The sequence below is a fragment of the Gadus morhua genome, chromosome 7 (assembly GCF_902167405.1).
Source record: "Gadus morhua chromosome 7, gadMor3.0, whole genome shotgun sequence".
NCBI lineage: Eukaryota > Metazoa > Chordata > Actinopteri > Gadiformes > Gadidae > Gadus > Gadus morhua.
In genome coordinates, this window is record NC_044054.1 from 31,065,217 (window position 1) to 31,081,901 (window position 16,685).

Genomic DNA, 16,685 nt, shown 5'->3' on the forward strand with positions numbered 1-16,685 from the left:
GGAGCCACCACAGGAGGGCCCAGCGGGTGAAGGAGGAGGAGGAGGCCGCTCCCCCCTGGGGGAGGAGGGGGCGGAGGAGGGGGAGGGCAGCAGACGTGGCGGTGTGCATGGTGGGGGGTGGGGGGGGCAGAGCTCAGAGGGGGGGGGGGTGTTCTCCGTCTGGTCCGTCTGTCAGACAGACATCTCCCGCCTCTCGCTGGGATGGAAACCAGGCGCTCCTAGGATGCGTCGCCGCGGAAACCAGATGCTGCTCTCATCTCATTTGATCTGGAAATAATCCGAACAGAAAGATGATAAATAATCACAACAGAAAGACGATAGATAAGTGATCACAACAGAAAGATGATAAATAATCCGAACAGAAAGATGATAAATAATCACAACAAAAAGACGATAGATAAGTAATCACAACAGAAAGATGATAAATAATCCGAACAGAAAGATGATAAATAATCACATCAAAAAGACGATAGATATATAATCCCAACAGAAAGATGATAAATAATCACAACAAAAAGACGATAGATCAATAATACCAACAGAAAGATGATAGTTTATCACAACAGAAGATTATAAATAGATAATCATAACAGAAAGATGATTAATAATCACAACAGAAGATTATGAATAGATAATCACAACAGAAAGATGATAAATAATCACAACAGAAGATTATAAATAGATAATCACAACAGAAAGATGATAGATAAATAATCACAACTGATCAAAAATAGATCTTTAATCACATCAACAGATAGATGAAAGATTATCAAAACAGAAAGACAATAGATAAATAATCACAACAGAAAGATGATATATAATCACAACAGATCAATAATAGATATGTAATCACATCAGATAGATGATAGATAAATAATCACAACAGAAAGACGATACATAAATAATCCCATAAATAATAATCATCTCATCTTCCATTTAGATCTATTTAATTTCTTGTCGAGGCTTTTGAAGACATTTTATGAATCAAATGAAAAGTATAAGTCAGCAGCCGTTGGGAGGCTCTGACGGAGTGAGCTCCACGAGAGGAAATCAAAACCTCATCTAGCCGTCATAAACACATCCACAATCTAGATTAGGTTTACATTTCTCTGATGGGAATTTAATACAGCCACAATGATCACACCTAAAAAACACGTTTCGCCAACACTGCAGGGACAACAGATCAATCGGACATGAATTGAAAGCAGAGTGTTATCTGAAACTTCCCACAAACACACAACTCTCTCTGCCCATCTGATTGGTCAGTGAGTGTGTGTTAGTGGAGGGTGTGTGTGTATGCGTGTGTGTGTGTGTGTGTGTGTGTTATAGTGGAAAATGTGTATGTGTATGTTAGTGGAAGGTGTGTGTGTGTGTGTATGTTCCTTGTGTGTGTGTGTGTGTGTGTGTGTGTGTGTGTGTGTGTGTGTGTGTGTGTGTGTGTGTGTGTGTGTTAGTGGAAGGTGTTTGTTAGTGGAAGCTGTGTGTGTGTGTGTGTGTGTGTGTGTGTGTGTGTGCGTGTTAGTGCAAGGTGTGTATGTGAATATTGTGTGTGTGTGTGTGTGTGTGTGTGTGTGTGTGTGTGTGTGTGTGTGTGTTAGTGGAATGTGTGTGTGTGTGTGTGTGTGTGTGTGTGTGTGTGTGTGTGTGTGTGTGTGTGTGTTAGTTGAAGGTGTGTGAGTTTGTGTGTCTCTGTTTGTGTGTTGGCTAGTAGAAGGTGTGTGTTGGCGAGTGAAACAGTGTGTTTATGTGTGTGTCTGTGTGTGTGTTAGATTAGGTTATTAAATGATAAACACGATCGATTTCCAACGCAGCCACCTGTTCTACTTTGCTTGGGTTCATCAGACCGCCGACCAATAGAAGAACCCATACAAGGTGAGTCACTGGCTGAGGTGTGATGTACGGTATCAGGGTATAGGAATGATACGCGTGTGTGAGAGTCATTAACACGGCATGCAGCAGCCAGTCTATTTCTGATAGTGAAGTGTAAAGGAGACGAGGAGAGATATCAGCATATCACATCGCCACGGAAACACCAAATCAATCGGTAGCGTCGCCAAGTCTCCTTCAGAGACACAGAGCCTGTCCTGAAAGGCATGTGTTTGGAGGTAGATTCAGTGTGTTTGGGGGTAGAACTGCTACTTATTGTAAGTCTCTTTGGATACAAGCGTCTGCTAAACGCCCTGAATGTAAAATGTAATCGCAGCTGCGAAGGACAGCGTACGAAGTCGATGCGTTAACTCAGGGATCACATGTGGTGAGCGAGGGGGCTATAGGGGGAGAAGGGAGCTTCTCAAGGTGATGACAACCTGAACTCTCTCCGGAGACAAAGCAGGCAGGGGAACACACACTGTTTGGGCATTTGTCCTCCTGCTCAAATCAATCCTCCTGCCCAAAGCAGACCCATGAAGCGATAAGTTAGCCAGGTTACCAGTGGGGCTCCTCGTGCTAGCAGAACGGCTGCAACCCCCCCCCCCCCCACCCCACCACCACCACCTTAGTACCCGGGATCATCCCGGTTTTCCAGATCTAACTCCCAACTCCTCCTGACCGTCGGAAGCCCGCCGTCCTGCAGCATCGCTGTTATCGTGTGGCCTAACAGGCCTCGCCACCAACATATCCCATCTGATATTCTGCGGCCCGAGGAGGTGGCGGAGAGATATCACATCAGATGCCCTTGCGTTGTCAGATCCGGCCGCTCGCCTCTGCGCCCCCCCCCCCCCCCCCCCCCCCCCCCCCCCCCAACACCAGCCCAAAGCCTCGTCTGCTGCTGCACACCTTACGGGCTACAGCTTCTAGCAACATGCATCAGTCACCATTTCACGCAAAATGGACACGCACAAAAAAAAAGCCACAGCCCAAAATATTGCAAACGGGCTGCTGTGTTCTGTGTTGCGCCCAACATACTCGTGGGAACGTTTGGTGAATAACGAGTGGGGGAAACAGGCAACACGGTGGACTGCGATATGAGGAGGACGAACCTGAGACACATCGGCACGAACACCGTGGATCACCCGATAGAGCAGCGGCCATCTCTACGGCTGATAAAACGACGGGTTAACGCACCTGCTCTCACGCGCGGGTTCTCTTCAGTCCATAGATGTAGTCTCCTCCTCGGTCCGTGTCTCCATCCATTCACTTCAGCACCACGCAGCCTCTCCTCCCAAATCACTACCTCGCTTTACATTCAATGTTTGGATAAGAAAAGACCCGGCGCTGTGAGGGTTTGAGTGAGTGTGTGTGTGTGTGTGTATGTGTGTGTGAGAGTGAGGGAGTGAGTGTGTGTGTGTGTGTGTGTGTGTGAGTGTGTGTGTGAGAGTGAGTGTGTTTGAGTGTGCGTTGCGCATCCACGACGCCAAGGTCAGGCGCGCCAATGGTTTCGACGGAGCTCCCGCTGCCAGCGCGTTACTAGGCAACCGCGAAGGATGAAACGCCAGTGCGTTGAATTCGTTTTTTTGTTTTTTTTTCATGGATCGAACGTACAGTGGGCGGTGCTTTCTCGTTCCGTTACCAACCAATCAGTGGTCGAGGAGGACCAGTTGGCTGTACCGGAGCTGGAGGCCCCGCCCACTGGTCCTCAGGACGGGTCTAGATGACCGGGTTCCGAGTTAAGGTGTAGGAGATGAACTAGCCAAAGGTTGTTAGAGGCAGAAGATGGTAATCATCAACACAGACACCACAACACGGACATCCCGGGCCGCGAGCTCATTCTTGCAGAGCATCGATCAGAGATCGATCCCTAAATGGTGAAAATACCCAGTGGACGCATGGGGGTCTGATGCAGCGATGGGAGAAGGAAAGTGTGAATAGATGAATGTTATTTAGATGTAGGTTTCTGGTTCAGGCCTACATGACAGACTTTGTTAACTCCTACAAATCTCTCTCTCTCTCTCTCTCTCTCTCTCTCTCTCTCTCTCTCTCTCTCTCTCTCTCTCTCTCTCTCTCTCTCTCTCTCTCTCTCTCTCTCTCTCTCTCTCTCTCTCTCTCTCTCTCTCTCTCTCTCTCTCTCTCAACCTTATATATATATATATGTATGTTTATATTGGTCCTCAATATGTATCTCTCTCTATATATATATATATCAAGCGCTTTGAGTGCGAGAAAGGCGCTATACAAATGCAATGTATTATTATTATTATATATATAGACATATAGATCTATGAGTAAATCGATGTATCAACATACATATAGATATACATATTGATTTATCTATGTGTATGTATAGATTTATATATATATATATAGATGTATCTATATGTATATATCATTATAGATTTGTCTAGATGTCTCTGCTGTCTCTCATGCTGCCGGACCCTCCAGCCCTCCCTGGAGGGGGGGGCATAGGGAGGACTGGCCCCGGGTACAAAGCTCTGCCCCTGGTCTCCCGCCGGCCCCGGGCCCCGGCCCCGGGCTGCTCTGAGGTGGAGGGAGAGAGAGAGAGAGAGAGAGAGAGAGAGAGCGAGAGGAGGGATGGAAGAGCCTCAAGCCGTCTCAGAATAGACCTGGCTCCGAGAGCGGCACTGAGGAGGAACACAGTCTGCTCACATCTCCTCTCCCAGATCTGCCGAAGACTGGAGCAGCGACAGATGCCCCGGGGCAGCGTGTTCCAGAAGGCTCCGAGGAGGACAGCGGCTCCGCGGAGAGACGGAGGCTAGAGTAGGTGGCTCCAGACAGGTTCACGCACGCGCAAGCAGTTCTCTAATCCCCCAACACTCCTCTTATTATGGGATTGCTGATCAAGATCTCATGGGGCCTGATTTATAGATCAACACAATCAATATCAACAGCAGGCAGACAATCAGGCACACTATAGACCATTCTTACTACTACTGCTGCTTTGACTGTAGAGTAGACGTCTATGTTGTTGTTGCTCTCTTATGGAGCGGAGAGTAACACGATCATTATTAACAGTGTACTATGAGAGGGTGAGGGGTGGTTGAGGGAGAGAATTCAAACGTATTCAGTATTCAAGTGTTCACCTCCACAGGGTTGCTTCAGCCTTTCATTCAATTATTCATCCTCCCATCAAACCCTTCTCCGCCTCCCTTTACTCCCCCCCCCCCCCCCCCCCCCCCCCCCCCTGCATCTCCCTCAACTCCTCCCTTACACAGGGGAGGAGTGAGGGAGGAGGAGAGGAGGTGTAAGGGAGGAGGAGATGAGGAGGGGAGGTGTCAGGGAGGAGGAGACAGTGGTGAGGGGAACCCCTCCTGGGCACCTCCCTTACAGGAGGATCTGTCTGTTAGCGAGGCGCCAGCTTTGATCTCCTCAACGTTTTGAATCGCCGCCCTCAGCCCTCCACTCAGAGCAGATCAACGCATCCCACGGCGACAATACCATCAAATCACATAAACGGACAGATAACACAGCTAGGGAATAAAACCCCCATGAAAGGCTGGGGTTGTAAAGACAAGCCTATGTTTTTATATTAATCTGGCGTCCACCAGTTCATCTTTAAAGGTAGATTTATGTTGCCCGTTACCTTGAGATTGATGTGGATTACATAGTCTCAGTCAATGTCCATTATACACCATAGTTTATGGTTTAATGAAGGATAGAGGTTCTTACCCTCGTCCTTGTTTAAAGCTCTGGATTTGCTATTTATTGGTATTGAATTATATTTGATACGCAGGGCTTTTGCTATAACTATATTATTATTATTAAACAAATGTAGTAATTTATATATGTGTGTGTGTGTGTGTGTGTGTGTGTGTGTGTGTGTGTGTGTGTGTGTGTGTGTGTGTGTGTGTGTGTGTGTGTGTGTGTGAAAACTGTAGAAGACTCGTATTGCACGGATATAGTGTTGCTTCATCCGTGTAATACGAGTCATCAACATTTTTCACTATTACCATGATGTTCCTTTTTCAATACTAGCAGTTTGCACTTTTAATATTTATTATTTTATAACTTAGATATAGTTTATTATAACCCTAACGCTCCTGCGACGGTCCCAGTGGTGCCTTGCTCAACGGCAGCGGTCGAGCAGATTGGAGTAATCCCCGAACAACCTGTTAACCCCGCAACGTGTTATGATTCATCGTTGCTGTGTTGCTGTTTACGGTTGACATATGTTTCGAGTTCATGATGGGACAACTGGACAAGAACCATGATGATGAATACCAGCACCGAGCAGGAGGAGGAGGAGTCTGTAACTACGGCAACCAGGAGGGGGTATATCCGCGGGAAGACAAACAGGAAACGCAGCCGCTCGGTGGAACCCGCAACACTTCAGAATGAAACCTCAATAAAACTATTAATAAAACTCATATAAAAATATTAATTAAGCTTAACCGACATGGAGGAACAGACCGCTGCCGGAGAGAAGCTCAGCGTGCCCACGGACTTCACTGCACCACCTCTCCCCGGTGAGTTACAGGAGTAGACCCGTAGGAAGTCCATCTGTCACCCGTCCTGGTTCTGCAGGAACCAGTACGGTACTACCATCATGTACCGAGCTGGTCGGCCTCAGCATGGGGGTTTCTTCAAACTGCTAAAGTTGGTGAAATGAGCGTTACAATTTGCTGTGTAATTCTAACTGTTGTATTCAGGGAACATTCAGAAGGACCTGATGCCGCCGTCCCACTTCACCTCCGCCGTCCAGACGTCCTCGTCCGTCCGCCGGGTCCAGACCTCCGCGTCTGTCCGCGGGGTCCACAACCAGCCGGCCGCGGAGTCCTGGAGCTCCGCCGCCGGTCCCGGGGTCTCAAATCCGGCCGCGGCGTGGCTCGCCGTGTCCCGGGCCCAGGGGGAAGTTCTGGAACTCCGGAAGGAGAACCAAAGGCTGATGATGCTACAGGGAGACTCTTTGAGAGGAAGGAGCCGGTCTACAGACTCCAATGGAAGGTAGCCATCACAATAATCCGGTTATTAGCTAGGTTAGAACGATTGTTATCACTATGACGTTTGTCTTGGTGCGCACCTACGATAAAATGAACACACACACACACACACACACACACACACACACACACACACACACACACACACACACACACACACACACACACACACACACACACACACACACACCAGAGAGAATGGTTCACCACTGAACATTACGAAACCCCTCTAAACATTGAACTCAACATATTAGATCCTGGGTTAATGGTATAATAATGGTGCAGTGTTAGCAACTGGGAAATAAGAACGTGTTACTCATTCATTAAACATTTACACCAGTAGGCCTACATTTAAACTGGTTTCCCTCCCCCAGGTTTGTGGAGGGCGGAGGTGGTGGAGGTGGGGGAGGTGAGGGGTGGATGAGGCTGGAGGCGGAGTGGCGTGTGCGGGTGGAGACGCAGCGGGTGGAGGCGGAGAGGCTCCGGGGTCAGCTGGAGGCCCTGAAGGAGAGCGAGGAGAGACAGCGGGGCGAGCTACGAGACAAGGACAGCACCCTCCACAGGTACACACACACACACACACACACACACACACACACACACACACACACACACACACACACACACACACACACACACACACACACACAGAGACAGAGACACGCACGCACACACACACACACAGAGACACGCACGCACACACACACACAGAGACACGCACGCACACACAAACCAAGCAGACACACACACGCACACACAAACCAAGCAGAAACGCACACAGACACTCACACACAAACTACGCACATGGATCGGTACTGTCTAACCCCTACCTGATCCTTAATGACCTGTCTCTGTACCGTCTAACCCCTACCTGCTCCTCAATGACCTGTCTCTGTACCGTCTAACCCCTACCTGCTCCTCAATGACCTGTCTCTGTACCGTCTAACCCCTACCTGCTCCTCAATGACCTGTCTCTGTACTGTCTAACCCCTACCTGCTCCTTAATGACCCGTCTCTGTACTGTCTAACCCCTACCTGCTCCTTAATGACCTGTCTCTGTACTGTCTAACCCCTACCTGCTCCTTAATGACCTGTCTCTGTACTGTCTAACCCCTACCTGCTCCTCAATGACATGGTTCTGATTCACTAAGTCTGCTCCAGCCTGAAGACTGGATGTCCTCTCTGGTCCCTCCTGTAGACAGGGTGCTGAGCTGGAGACCCTACGCTGTGAACTGGGTCAGACCCGGTCCAGGCTGGACCAGGTCAGACTGGAGCTCCAGCAGAGCCTCCAGGAGAACCAGAAGATATCCTCACAGGTAGCCCCTCATTTCAACCAGCTTCAACATCAATCCACTGACCCACTCCTCATATTCCACTGCTGCCACAAGCTTGTTGGTTTCTATATTTACCTAACAAGTGTTGATTCACTATTGGTTTGGGTTAACTATTGGTTTTGGTTCACTAGGGTTTGTTAACTAGTGTTGGGTTCACTAGTGTTGGGTTCACTAGGGTTAGTTCACTAGTGTTTGTTCACTAGGGTTGGTTCACTAGGGTTGGGTTCACTAGGGTTGGGTTCACTAGGGTTGGGTTCACTAAGGTTGGGTTCACTAGTGTTTGTTCAATAGGGTTGGGTTCACTAGGGTTGGGTTCACTAGGGTGGGTTCACTAGGGCTGGGTTCACTAGGGTTGGTTCACTAGGGTTGGGTTCACTAGGGTGGGTTCACTAGGGTTGGGTTCACTAGGGTTGGGTTCACTAGGGTGGGTTCACTAGGGTTGGGTTCACTAGGGTGGGTTCACTAGGGTTGGTTCACTAGGGCTGGGTTCACTAGGGTTGGTTCACTAGGGTTGGGTTCACTAGGGTTGGTTCACTAGGGTTGGGTTCACTAGGGTTTGTTCACTAGGGTTGGGTTCACTAGGGTTGGTTCACTAGGGCTGTAATGACCAGATGTTTAACATGACCTTTGTTGGTCCTCAGCTGGTAACCATGGAGAAGGAGTCAGAGGAGGAGATCAGGAGGCTGAGGAAGGAGGAGGCGTGGTGCCGAGAGGAGGCGCACACGCTCCTCCGGGGGGCTGAGAGGAGCAGGGAGGAGGAGGAGGAGGAGGCGAAGAGGAGGAACATCGACCTGACCACCCAGATGGAGAATCTACAGAAAACCCACCAGACAGAGGTCTGTCTGTCTGGTTTAGGCAGAGCAAGTATTTTCATAGGCCAAGTTCGTTTGAGGGCGGAGTCAGAATGTTTATGGGTGGGTCTTGGGAAGTCATGGTCTTGAATATTCCGTGAGGGCGGAGCCATGATGTTAGTGGGCGGAGCCATGTGGTTAGTGGGCGGAGCCATGCGGTTAGTGGGCGGAGCCACAGTGGTTGTGGGCGTTGCCCTTCACCGGTGTCCTCCTGTCCCTCCAGCGGCAGCAGCTGACCGCGTCCCACGCCACAGAGACGGAGGCTGCGGCGGTCGCTAGGGACCAGCTCCAGAGCAGCCTGGACGCCATGGCAACCCAGATGCTGCAACTACAGAGCCATCTCGGGACGGCGTCGGCCGAGAGAGACGCGCTCAGAGACCAGCTCAGGTACCAGCCCCGCTCCACGCAGACGAGCTGGAAGACGATCGGAGGAAGTTGTTTCTCCCGGGTTCTCATTGGTCGACCTGGTTTTTGTGTTTTCCAGCCAAGCGAGACAAGAGCTGGAGGGCCAGGGGGCCACGCTGCAGAACCTCAGAGGATACATCGGGGAGATGTCCCCCGAGAGGGGGGAGGAGGAGAGGCTGGAGGAGACCGTACAGGTGAGGCCCGCTCACTGACTGACTAACAACAGGTCATTCAGGGTTCAGTTAGACCGTACAGGTGAGGCCGCTCACTGACCACGGTTTAAACAGGGTTCAGTTAGACCGCTCACTCACTCACTAACTAATCCCAATTCATTCAGAGTTGAGTTAGACCAATCATTAACTGATCCCAATTCATTCAGAGTTGAGTTAGACCACTCACTCACTAACTAATCCCAATTCATTCAGAGTTGAGTTAGACCAATCATTAACTGATCCCAATTCATTCAGAGTTGAGTTAGACCACTCATTAACTAATCACCGTTCATTCAGAGATTAGTTAGACCACTCGCACACTAACTAATCCCAGTTCATTCAGAGTTCAAGTAACATCCTCAGGAAACCGCAGCTTGTCACTCGCTGGATGTATTGTAGGTCATCTCAGTAGGCCATCTCAGTAGGTCATCTCAGTTGGTCACCTCAGTAGGTCATCTCAGTAGGTCACCTCAGTAGGTCACCTCAGTAGGTCATCTCAGTAGGTCATCTCAGTAGGCCATCTCAGTAGGTCAGCATGTTGCAGATGAAGTGCATTAATATGCGGCACCATATTCACATCCATTATGTTGGTTCTTCCCGGTCGTTGTAGAAGCTCAGCAGGGAGAAGGAAGCCCTGGAGAAGACCGCAGATCTCCTCAGCGTCAGACTGAAGTGTGTCAACGAGATCCTCACCCTGCAGGAGCAGAAAGTCCTCCACAAGGTTCCTCCTCCTCCTCCTCCTCTTCCTCTTTTGGTCACCATTCCGTGTGGAGAGACCCCGAAGCTTGGTAGACAGAAACGGGAGAGACTGAGGGGGTCGTAGTTAGCAGGAGACTAATACTATGAGAGAATAATAATGGTATTTTTCTGCGAAATCTTTAAACATCTCCAAGGAGAGTCTTTGACCTCAACCAGGGCATAACAGGGATCTTGAAGTATCCACCGATTTCAGATGACAACCTCATTAATCAAAACTTTGGGGCAGACCGGATACCACAGGATTACAAATTTTAGTTTAACATTCAATCGCTTACATCCTTCTACGCAAGGAATACATCTCCTGTTTATGAGAGGAAGAAAACTTGACGTCATACATGTTCTGCGTTCAGCTAAAAAATCGAGAGGTTAGGATTCCTGCTGTGGAACTGGATGTGTCCGACCACCAACGCGTCACGTATGAAACCACTCCAACCCCATGAGCCGACCCCTCAGTACCAGGGGCAGAACCTGGCCTCCGGAAGCTCTGGGGCCTGACCTCTGACCACTGCCCCCTCTCCAGACCCTGTCGGACCCCCAGCCGCCCGGCGGCGGCGGTGACGGCGAGGCTCTCCGGCTGCTGCGGCTCTGGAGGGAGAAGGTGTACTCGCTGTGCGTCCGTCTGCGGACCCAGGAGCTGGAGCAGAAGAGGGAGAGGGAGCGGGCCTGCTCAGGGGTGAGGAGACACCGGGGAACCCTGGAGAACCACACACACACACACCTACACACACCTACACACACACACACACACACACACACACACACACACACACACACACACACACACACACACACACACACACACACACACACACCCCTACACACACACACACACACACACACACACACACACACACACACACACACACACACACACACACACACACGTGCATTTATGAACACCAACGCTCTGCGTGTCACCCTGTCCACTGCTTGTTCTTCCTGTAGATAGTTCACCGTGGTGACATCTGCAGCTATAGTCTGAGTGGTTCGTCATTTGAACTCAAAACAAACGAAGAAGGGGACAAGCCTTCTACCGTCAAGTGGAGACGGAAGGAAACCCAAACAATGTTTGCGTGTCGAAATGCAATTACCCCAAACCGAACCCTGACGTCTGACCCCGTCTGTGGCCGGAGCAGGAGAAGGCCCTGCAGGAGGAGGTGCAGCAGGAGCAGCTCCGGGGCACGCTCCTGCAGCACAGCCTGGACGACCGGCTGGCCCAGCTCCGCCTGGAGGAGGTGGCTGCGCAGGTACGCTCCTCGACCAATCACAGCCTCAGCCTGCCCACCTCTTTACCATTTGACACCATAACTCCCAAACCACTAAGCTCCATCACCTCCTAAACATTTAACGCAGTAACCTAATAAGCCTTCAGACCTAAAGTCCCTCCTTAAGGTCCATTCGTGGCTGGAGGGTGGGGGGTGGGGGGTGGGGGTTGGGGGGTGTCTACTGTGGGCCGTTGGAGCCCTTTGAGACGGGACCTGGGGCTAGGAAGTAGGACGGACCTGGCTCGTGCGTCAGGGCTGGTTCCGGCCAGCAGAGGGCGCTGTCGGCTCCAGCGGAGGAGCTCTGACCGTGCTGCTCTCCCCTCCGTCCCCAGAGCCTGAAGGAGGAGCTGGCCTCGCTGGGCCGGGAGAACGCGGAGCTGAGGGCCTGGAAGCACCGGGCCGGTGCCGACCTGGGGGCCACGAAGGAGGCGCTCCTGAGGTGAGCGACGTCTTTTTACCGGGGGAGTGGGGGGTTGTGATGTGAGACGCGCTGTATGACCTCGTCTCTCCGCAGGTTCGGCGCGGCGTTCGCAGCCCGCGTCGCCGACGTCAACCAGTCCCAGGACCAGCTCAACGCCTTCTCCCAGAGGCTGACCTTCGCCAAGAGGAGGGTCCAGACCATCCAGGGTAGGTCTAGTCCTATTCGTCCAGGGTCCAGACCATCCAGGGTAGGTCTAGTCCTATTCATCCAGGGTCCAGACCATCAGGGTTACTGGAGTGTCTGACTGTAGCTGTCAGGTTACCATAGAGACAGAGTGTCTGACTGTAGAGCTGTACTATAGAGACAGAGTGTCTGACTGTAGCTGTCAGGTAACCATAGAGACGCGGTGTCTGACTGTCGCTGTCAGGTTACCATAGAGACACGTTGCCTGACTGGGGCCGTCAGGTTACCATAGAGACAGTTTCTGACTGTAGATGTCAGGTTACCATAGAGACATGGTGTCTGACTGTCGCTGTCAGGTTACCATAGAGACAGTGTCTGACTGTAGCTGTCAGGTTACCATAGAGACACGGTGTCTGACTGTAGCTATCAGGTACCCATAGAGACACAGTGTCTGACTGTAGCTGTCAGGTTACCATAGAGACACGGTGTCTGACTGTAGCCATCAGGTACCCATAGAGACACAGTGTCTGACTGTAGCTGTCAGGTTACCATAGAGACACGGTGTCTGACTGTAGCTATCAGGTACCCATAGAGACACAGTGTCTGGCTGTAGCTGTCTGACTGTAGCCACACGTTGTCTGACTGTAGCTGTGTGTCTGACTAGCTGTGTGTCTGACTGTAGCTGTGTGTCTGACTGTAGCTGTGTGTCTGACTGTAGCTGTCTGACTGTAGCCCCGCGGTGTCTCTCCTCCTCAGGGTTGCTGGGGCGGAGAGCGGCGCTCCAGAAGCTCCAGCTCAGCTCCAGAGAGGCGGCCCAGGCGGACGACCGGTGAGAACACCCCCGTGTAGTCACGTAGCGCCGCTGTAGCCCAGAGAGACCCGCCGGGGAGGCTCAGAACCGCCATGAGAGGAGCAGCAACACCAACTCGAGGGCCGGTCCACACGGTCTCCCAAGGACCACCGGGGGGACTTGAATGGAGTCAGTCGTTCTTTGTGTGTTTTAACAGAGCAGACAGTGTTCGAACGCAGACTGTAGCCATCTACATCAACTCTGTGGTGTGCTGCTCAACAGACCGATCCTCAGTGTTCACTAGACTGATCCTCAGTGAGCTGTTCAGACTGATCCTCAGTGAGCTGTTCAGACTGATCCTCAGTGAGCTGTTCAGACTGATCCTCAGTGAGCTGTTCAGACTGATCCTCAGTGAGCTGTTCAGACTGATCCTCAGTGAGCTGTTCACTAGACTGATCCTCAGTGAGCTGTTCACTAGACTGATCCTCAGTGAGCTGTTCAGACTGATCCTCAGTGAGCTGTTCAGACTGATCCTCAGTGAGCTGTTCAGACTGATCCTCAGTGAGCTGTTCAGACTGATCCTCAGTGAGCTGTTCAGACTGATCCTCAGTGAGCTGTTCAGACTGATCCTCAGTGAGCTGTTCAGACTGATCCTCAGTGAGCTGTTCAGACTGATCCTCAGTGAGCTGTTCAGACTGATCCTCAGTGAGCTGTTCAGACTGATCCTCAGTGTTCACTAGACTGATCCTCAGTGAGCTGTTCAGACTGATCCTCAGTGAGCTGTTCAGACTGATCCTCAGTGAGCTGTTCAGACTGATCCTCAGTGAGCTGTTCAGACTGATCCTCAGTGAGCTGTTCAGACTGATCCTCAGTGCTGTTCCCCCCTCAGTGTGGGTCGTCTCCAGGCAGAGCTGCATCTGCTGGGCGAGGAGAGAGAGGAACTCAGCCAGGAGCTGAGGAGAACCCCGGACCTCATCGACAAGGCCCTGGCCCAGCTGAGAGAGACATGTAGGTACCCCCTCAACCCCATCACCACACCCCCACATATTATAGACCACCACTACACCCGTGAGCCCCGCCATCTCCACCAGCACATCCACCATGAAAACCTCCACTACCACCACCTCCATTCCCAACCGCCCCTCCACCCAGTGTTGTCTGCTCATCATCATCTCCTTACTCTCCTCCTCCTCTTCCTCCTCCTCCTCCTCCTCCTCCTCCTCCTCCTCCTCCTCCTCCTCCTCCTCCTCCTCCTCCATTTCTCCCCAACTTCTCTTCTTCTTCCTCCTCCTCCTCCTCCTCCTCCTCCTCCTCCTCCTCCTCCTCCTCCTCCTCCTCCAGTCGGGTGCCAGCTGAAGGAGCAGCAGGAGGAGCTGGATCGGAGCAGAGAGGCCCTGGCCGGGGCCCTCTCCTCCCAGGAGGAGGTGCAGCGGCGGGAGCACGAGACACAGGCTCAGCTGGAGGAGGCCAAGGCGCGGCTGGAGGAGTTGCACTCCCAGCTCCTCCTGCAGCAGGAGCAGAGCCAGCAGGGTGAGGGAGGACGGAGTGCGCCATATTACCTTTTACAAACGAACACACCGTGTAATTATCTAGTGTGTGTGTGTGTGTGTGTGTGTGTGTGTGTGTGTGTGTGTGTGTGTGTGTGTGTGTGTGTGTGTGTGTGTGTGTGTGTGTGTGTGTGTGTGTGTGTGTGTGTGTGTGCAGCCCTGCGGGAGGCGGAGGCGGGGCTTACGGAGCGTCTGCGGGAGGCGGAGTCTCAGGTGAACACCGCCCGCAGAGAGCACACCAAAGCAGGTGGGTGGAGTCACTCGCCAGGGTCAGGGTCCGCCCCCACCCTCCACGCTGGGCCCTGATTCGCCTGACGCCTCCCCCTCTCCCCGCCAGTGATGTCGCTGCGGCAGCTTGACAGACAGGTGACCCGGGAGCGGGAACAGGGGAGGCGGGACCAGCAGCTCCAGGTCGACCAATCACAGACGGAGATCCAGAACCTGCAAAGACGCCTGAAGGAGACGGAGACGGACAGAAACCTGCTGCTGGTAGGATAGATATAGCTATAGATATACACAACCTGGTAGGGTAGATATATAGCTATAGATATACACAACCTGGTAGGATAGATATACAGCTATAGATATGCACAACCTGGTAGGGTAGATATACAGCTATAGATATACACAGCTAGTTATACATAACCTGGTAGGATAGATATACAGCTATAGATATACATGACCTGCTGGTAGGATAGAGATACAGTAATAGAATATGAAACAATTTATGAGAAAAAACAATGTGTTGACCTCTGACCTTGGGGTCATGTGACTTCCAGGCCAGTGTCCAGGAGAGGGGTCATGTGACGGAGGTCAGGAGAGCTCGCATGTCATCCAGCCGCCCACGAGACCCCACACACAACACAGGTAACTGACCCACGTGCACAACCCAGGCCACGTGCACAACCCAGGTCACGTGCACACCACAGGTCACGTGCACACCACACACAACACAGGTGACTGTCCCACCCTCACACCACAGCTCACGTGCACACCACAGCCTACGTGCACACCACAGGTCACGCGCACACCACAGGTCACGTGCACACCCCAGGTCACGTGCACACCACAGGTCACGTGCACACCACTAAAGGAAATGTAATGCAAATCATTATTTGTGTGTGTGTGTGTGTGTGTGTGTGTGTGTGTGTGTGTGTGTGTGTGTGTGTGTGTGTGTGTGTGTGTGTGTGTGTGTGTGTGTGTGTGTGTGTGTGTGTGTGTGTGTGTGTGTGTCAGAGACCCTCCTGTCTGTCCTCGGTGACCTCAAGGCCCTGAGCTCCACTGTGGTGGACGGCTCTGAACACGAAGAGGAAGAGGAGGGAGAAGGAGACGGAGGAAGAGTAAGGAGAGGAGGAGAAAGACAAGGAGGAGAGGAAGTAAGAGTAAGTAGAGGAAGAAGAGAAGGAGGAGAGGGAAGAGGAGTGAGTGGAGGAGGAGGAGGAGGAAGAAAAGGAGGAAGAGAGCCGACCCAGCTCCCGTCTGTCTGACTCCTTCACCCAGGTCTCCCATCCCACCATTACCACGACGACAACGTGCCTTAGTTCTGAAAAGAGTTCCAGGGTCCTGGTTCGGCCGACTCACAGAACGGTGTTGCCATGTTGCCTCGAGTTCAGCACGTCATAAATAATGCCGAACATAAAACATTTGATCTGAAATAAGTTCATCAAGCCTTTGAAGTGGTGAAGATGACTGTGACACCTCCACTGTTTTGAACATTATACAAACTAGCGTGTTTGTATAATGGATGTTTGATGTATTTTTCCTGTGACAACAAATATTTTGTGTTTTATCTTCTTAATGAAAATAAAGCGTAATACTCACCAGCATGTTGTTATTTCCGTTTTTCAGTAAATCATAACTTAAACCTGGGTTAAAAGGAGAGTTTAGAGAATGTATTTGGAATTTAGGATCAATGGTTATAAGAATAACGGCCTGTTATTGAAAACATATCTACGTTCAATTAAATCTATACAATCCAGACTATACAATAGAACCCTAAATACATGAAGTATAACATACAACCCTATTGCCCTGAATAAACGGACATGTTTAGGGATGTTTCGTTAACATGTAGTCGCGATGGAC

At 51.2% G+C, this 16,685-nt stretch overlaps 1 protein-coding gene across 2 annotated transcripts; it reads left to right on the top strand.

Annotated features, from left to right (window-relative positions):
* The first annotated feature begins 6,149 nt into the window (after positions 1-6,149).
* cchcr1 (coiled-coil alpha-helical rod protein 1) lies at positions 6,150-16,424 on the top strand. Of its 2 annotated transcripts, XM_030360705.1 has the most exons (19): positions 6,153-6,359; positions 6,543-6,837; positions 7,208-7,396; positions 8,032-8,149; positions 8,809-9,003; positions 9,242-9,405; positions 9,503-9,617; positions 10,246-10,356; positions 10,915-11,067; positions 11,531-11,641; positions 11,992-12,098; positions 12,174-12,286; positions 13,020-13,092; positions 13,943-14,061; positions 14,395-14,583; positions 14,758-14,847; positions 14,938-15,089; positions 15,380-15,467; positions 15,837-16,424. In XM_030360705.1, exons 1-19 carry the CDS (start codon positions 6,290-6,292, stop codon positions 16,085-16,087), a joined length of 2,703 nt encoding a protein of 900 aa, XP_030216565.1. In that variant the 5' UTR covers positions 6,153-6,289; the 3' UTR covers positions 16,088-16,424. The 2 variants fall into 2 exon arrangements, 1 of the variants encoding a protein (XP_030216565.1); XR_003977299.1 differs by lacking the exon at positions 15,837-16,424 and having other exon boundaries at positions 6,150-6,359; positions 14,758-14,813.
* Positions 16,425-16,685: the final 261 nt, after the last annotated feature.

Excerpts from the sequence above, each read along its gene's own strand:
- cchcr1 (XM_030360705.1), top strand. The coding sequence starts at position 6,290 with ATGGAGGAACAGACCGCTGCCGGAGAGAAGCTCAGCGTGCCCACGGAC. Across the intron at positions 12,287-13,019 it reads GAGGGTCCAGACCATCCAGG|GGTTGCTGGGGCGGAGAGCG; the intron begins GTAGGTCTAGTC and ends TCTCCTCCTCAG. Across the intron at positions 15,468-15,836 it reads AGACCCCACACACAACACAG|AGACCCTCCTGTCTGTCCTC; the intron begins GTAACTGACCCA and ends TGTGTGTGTCAG.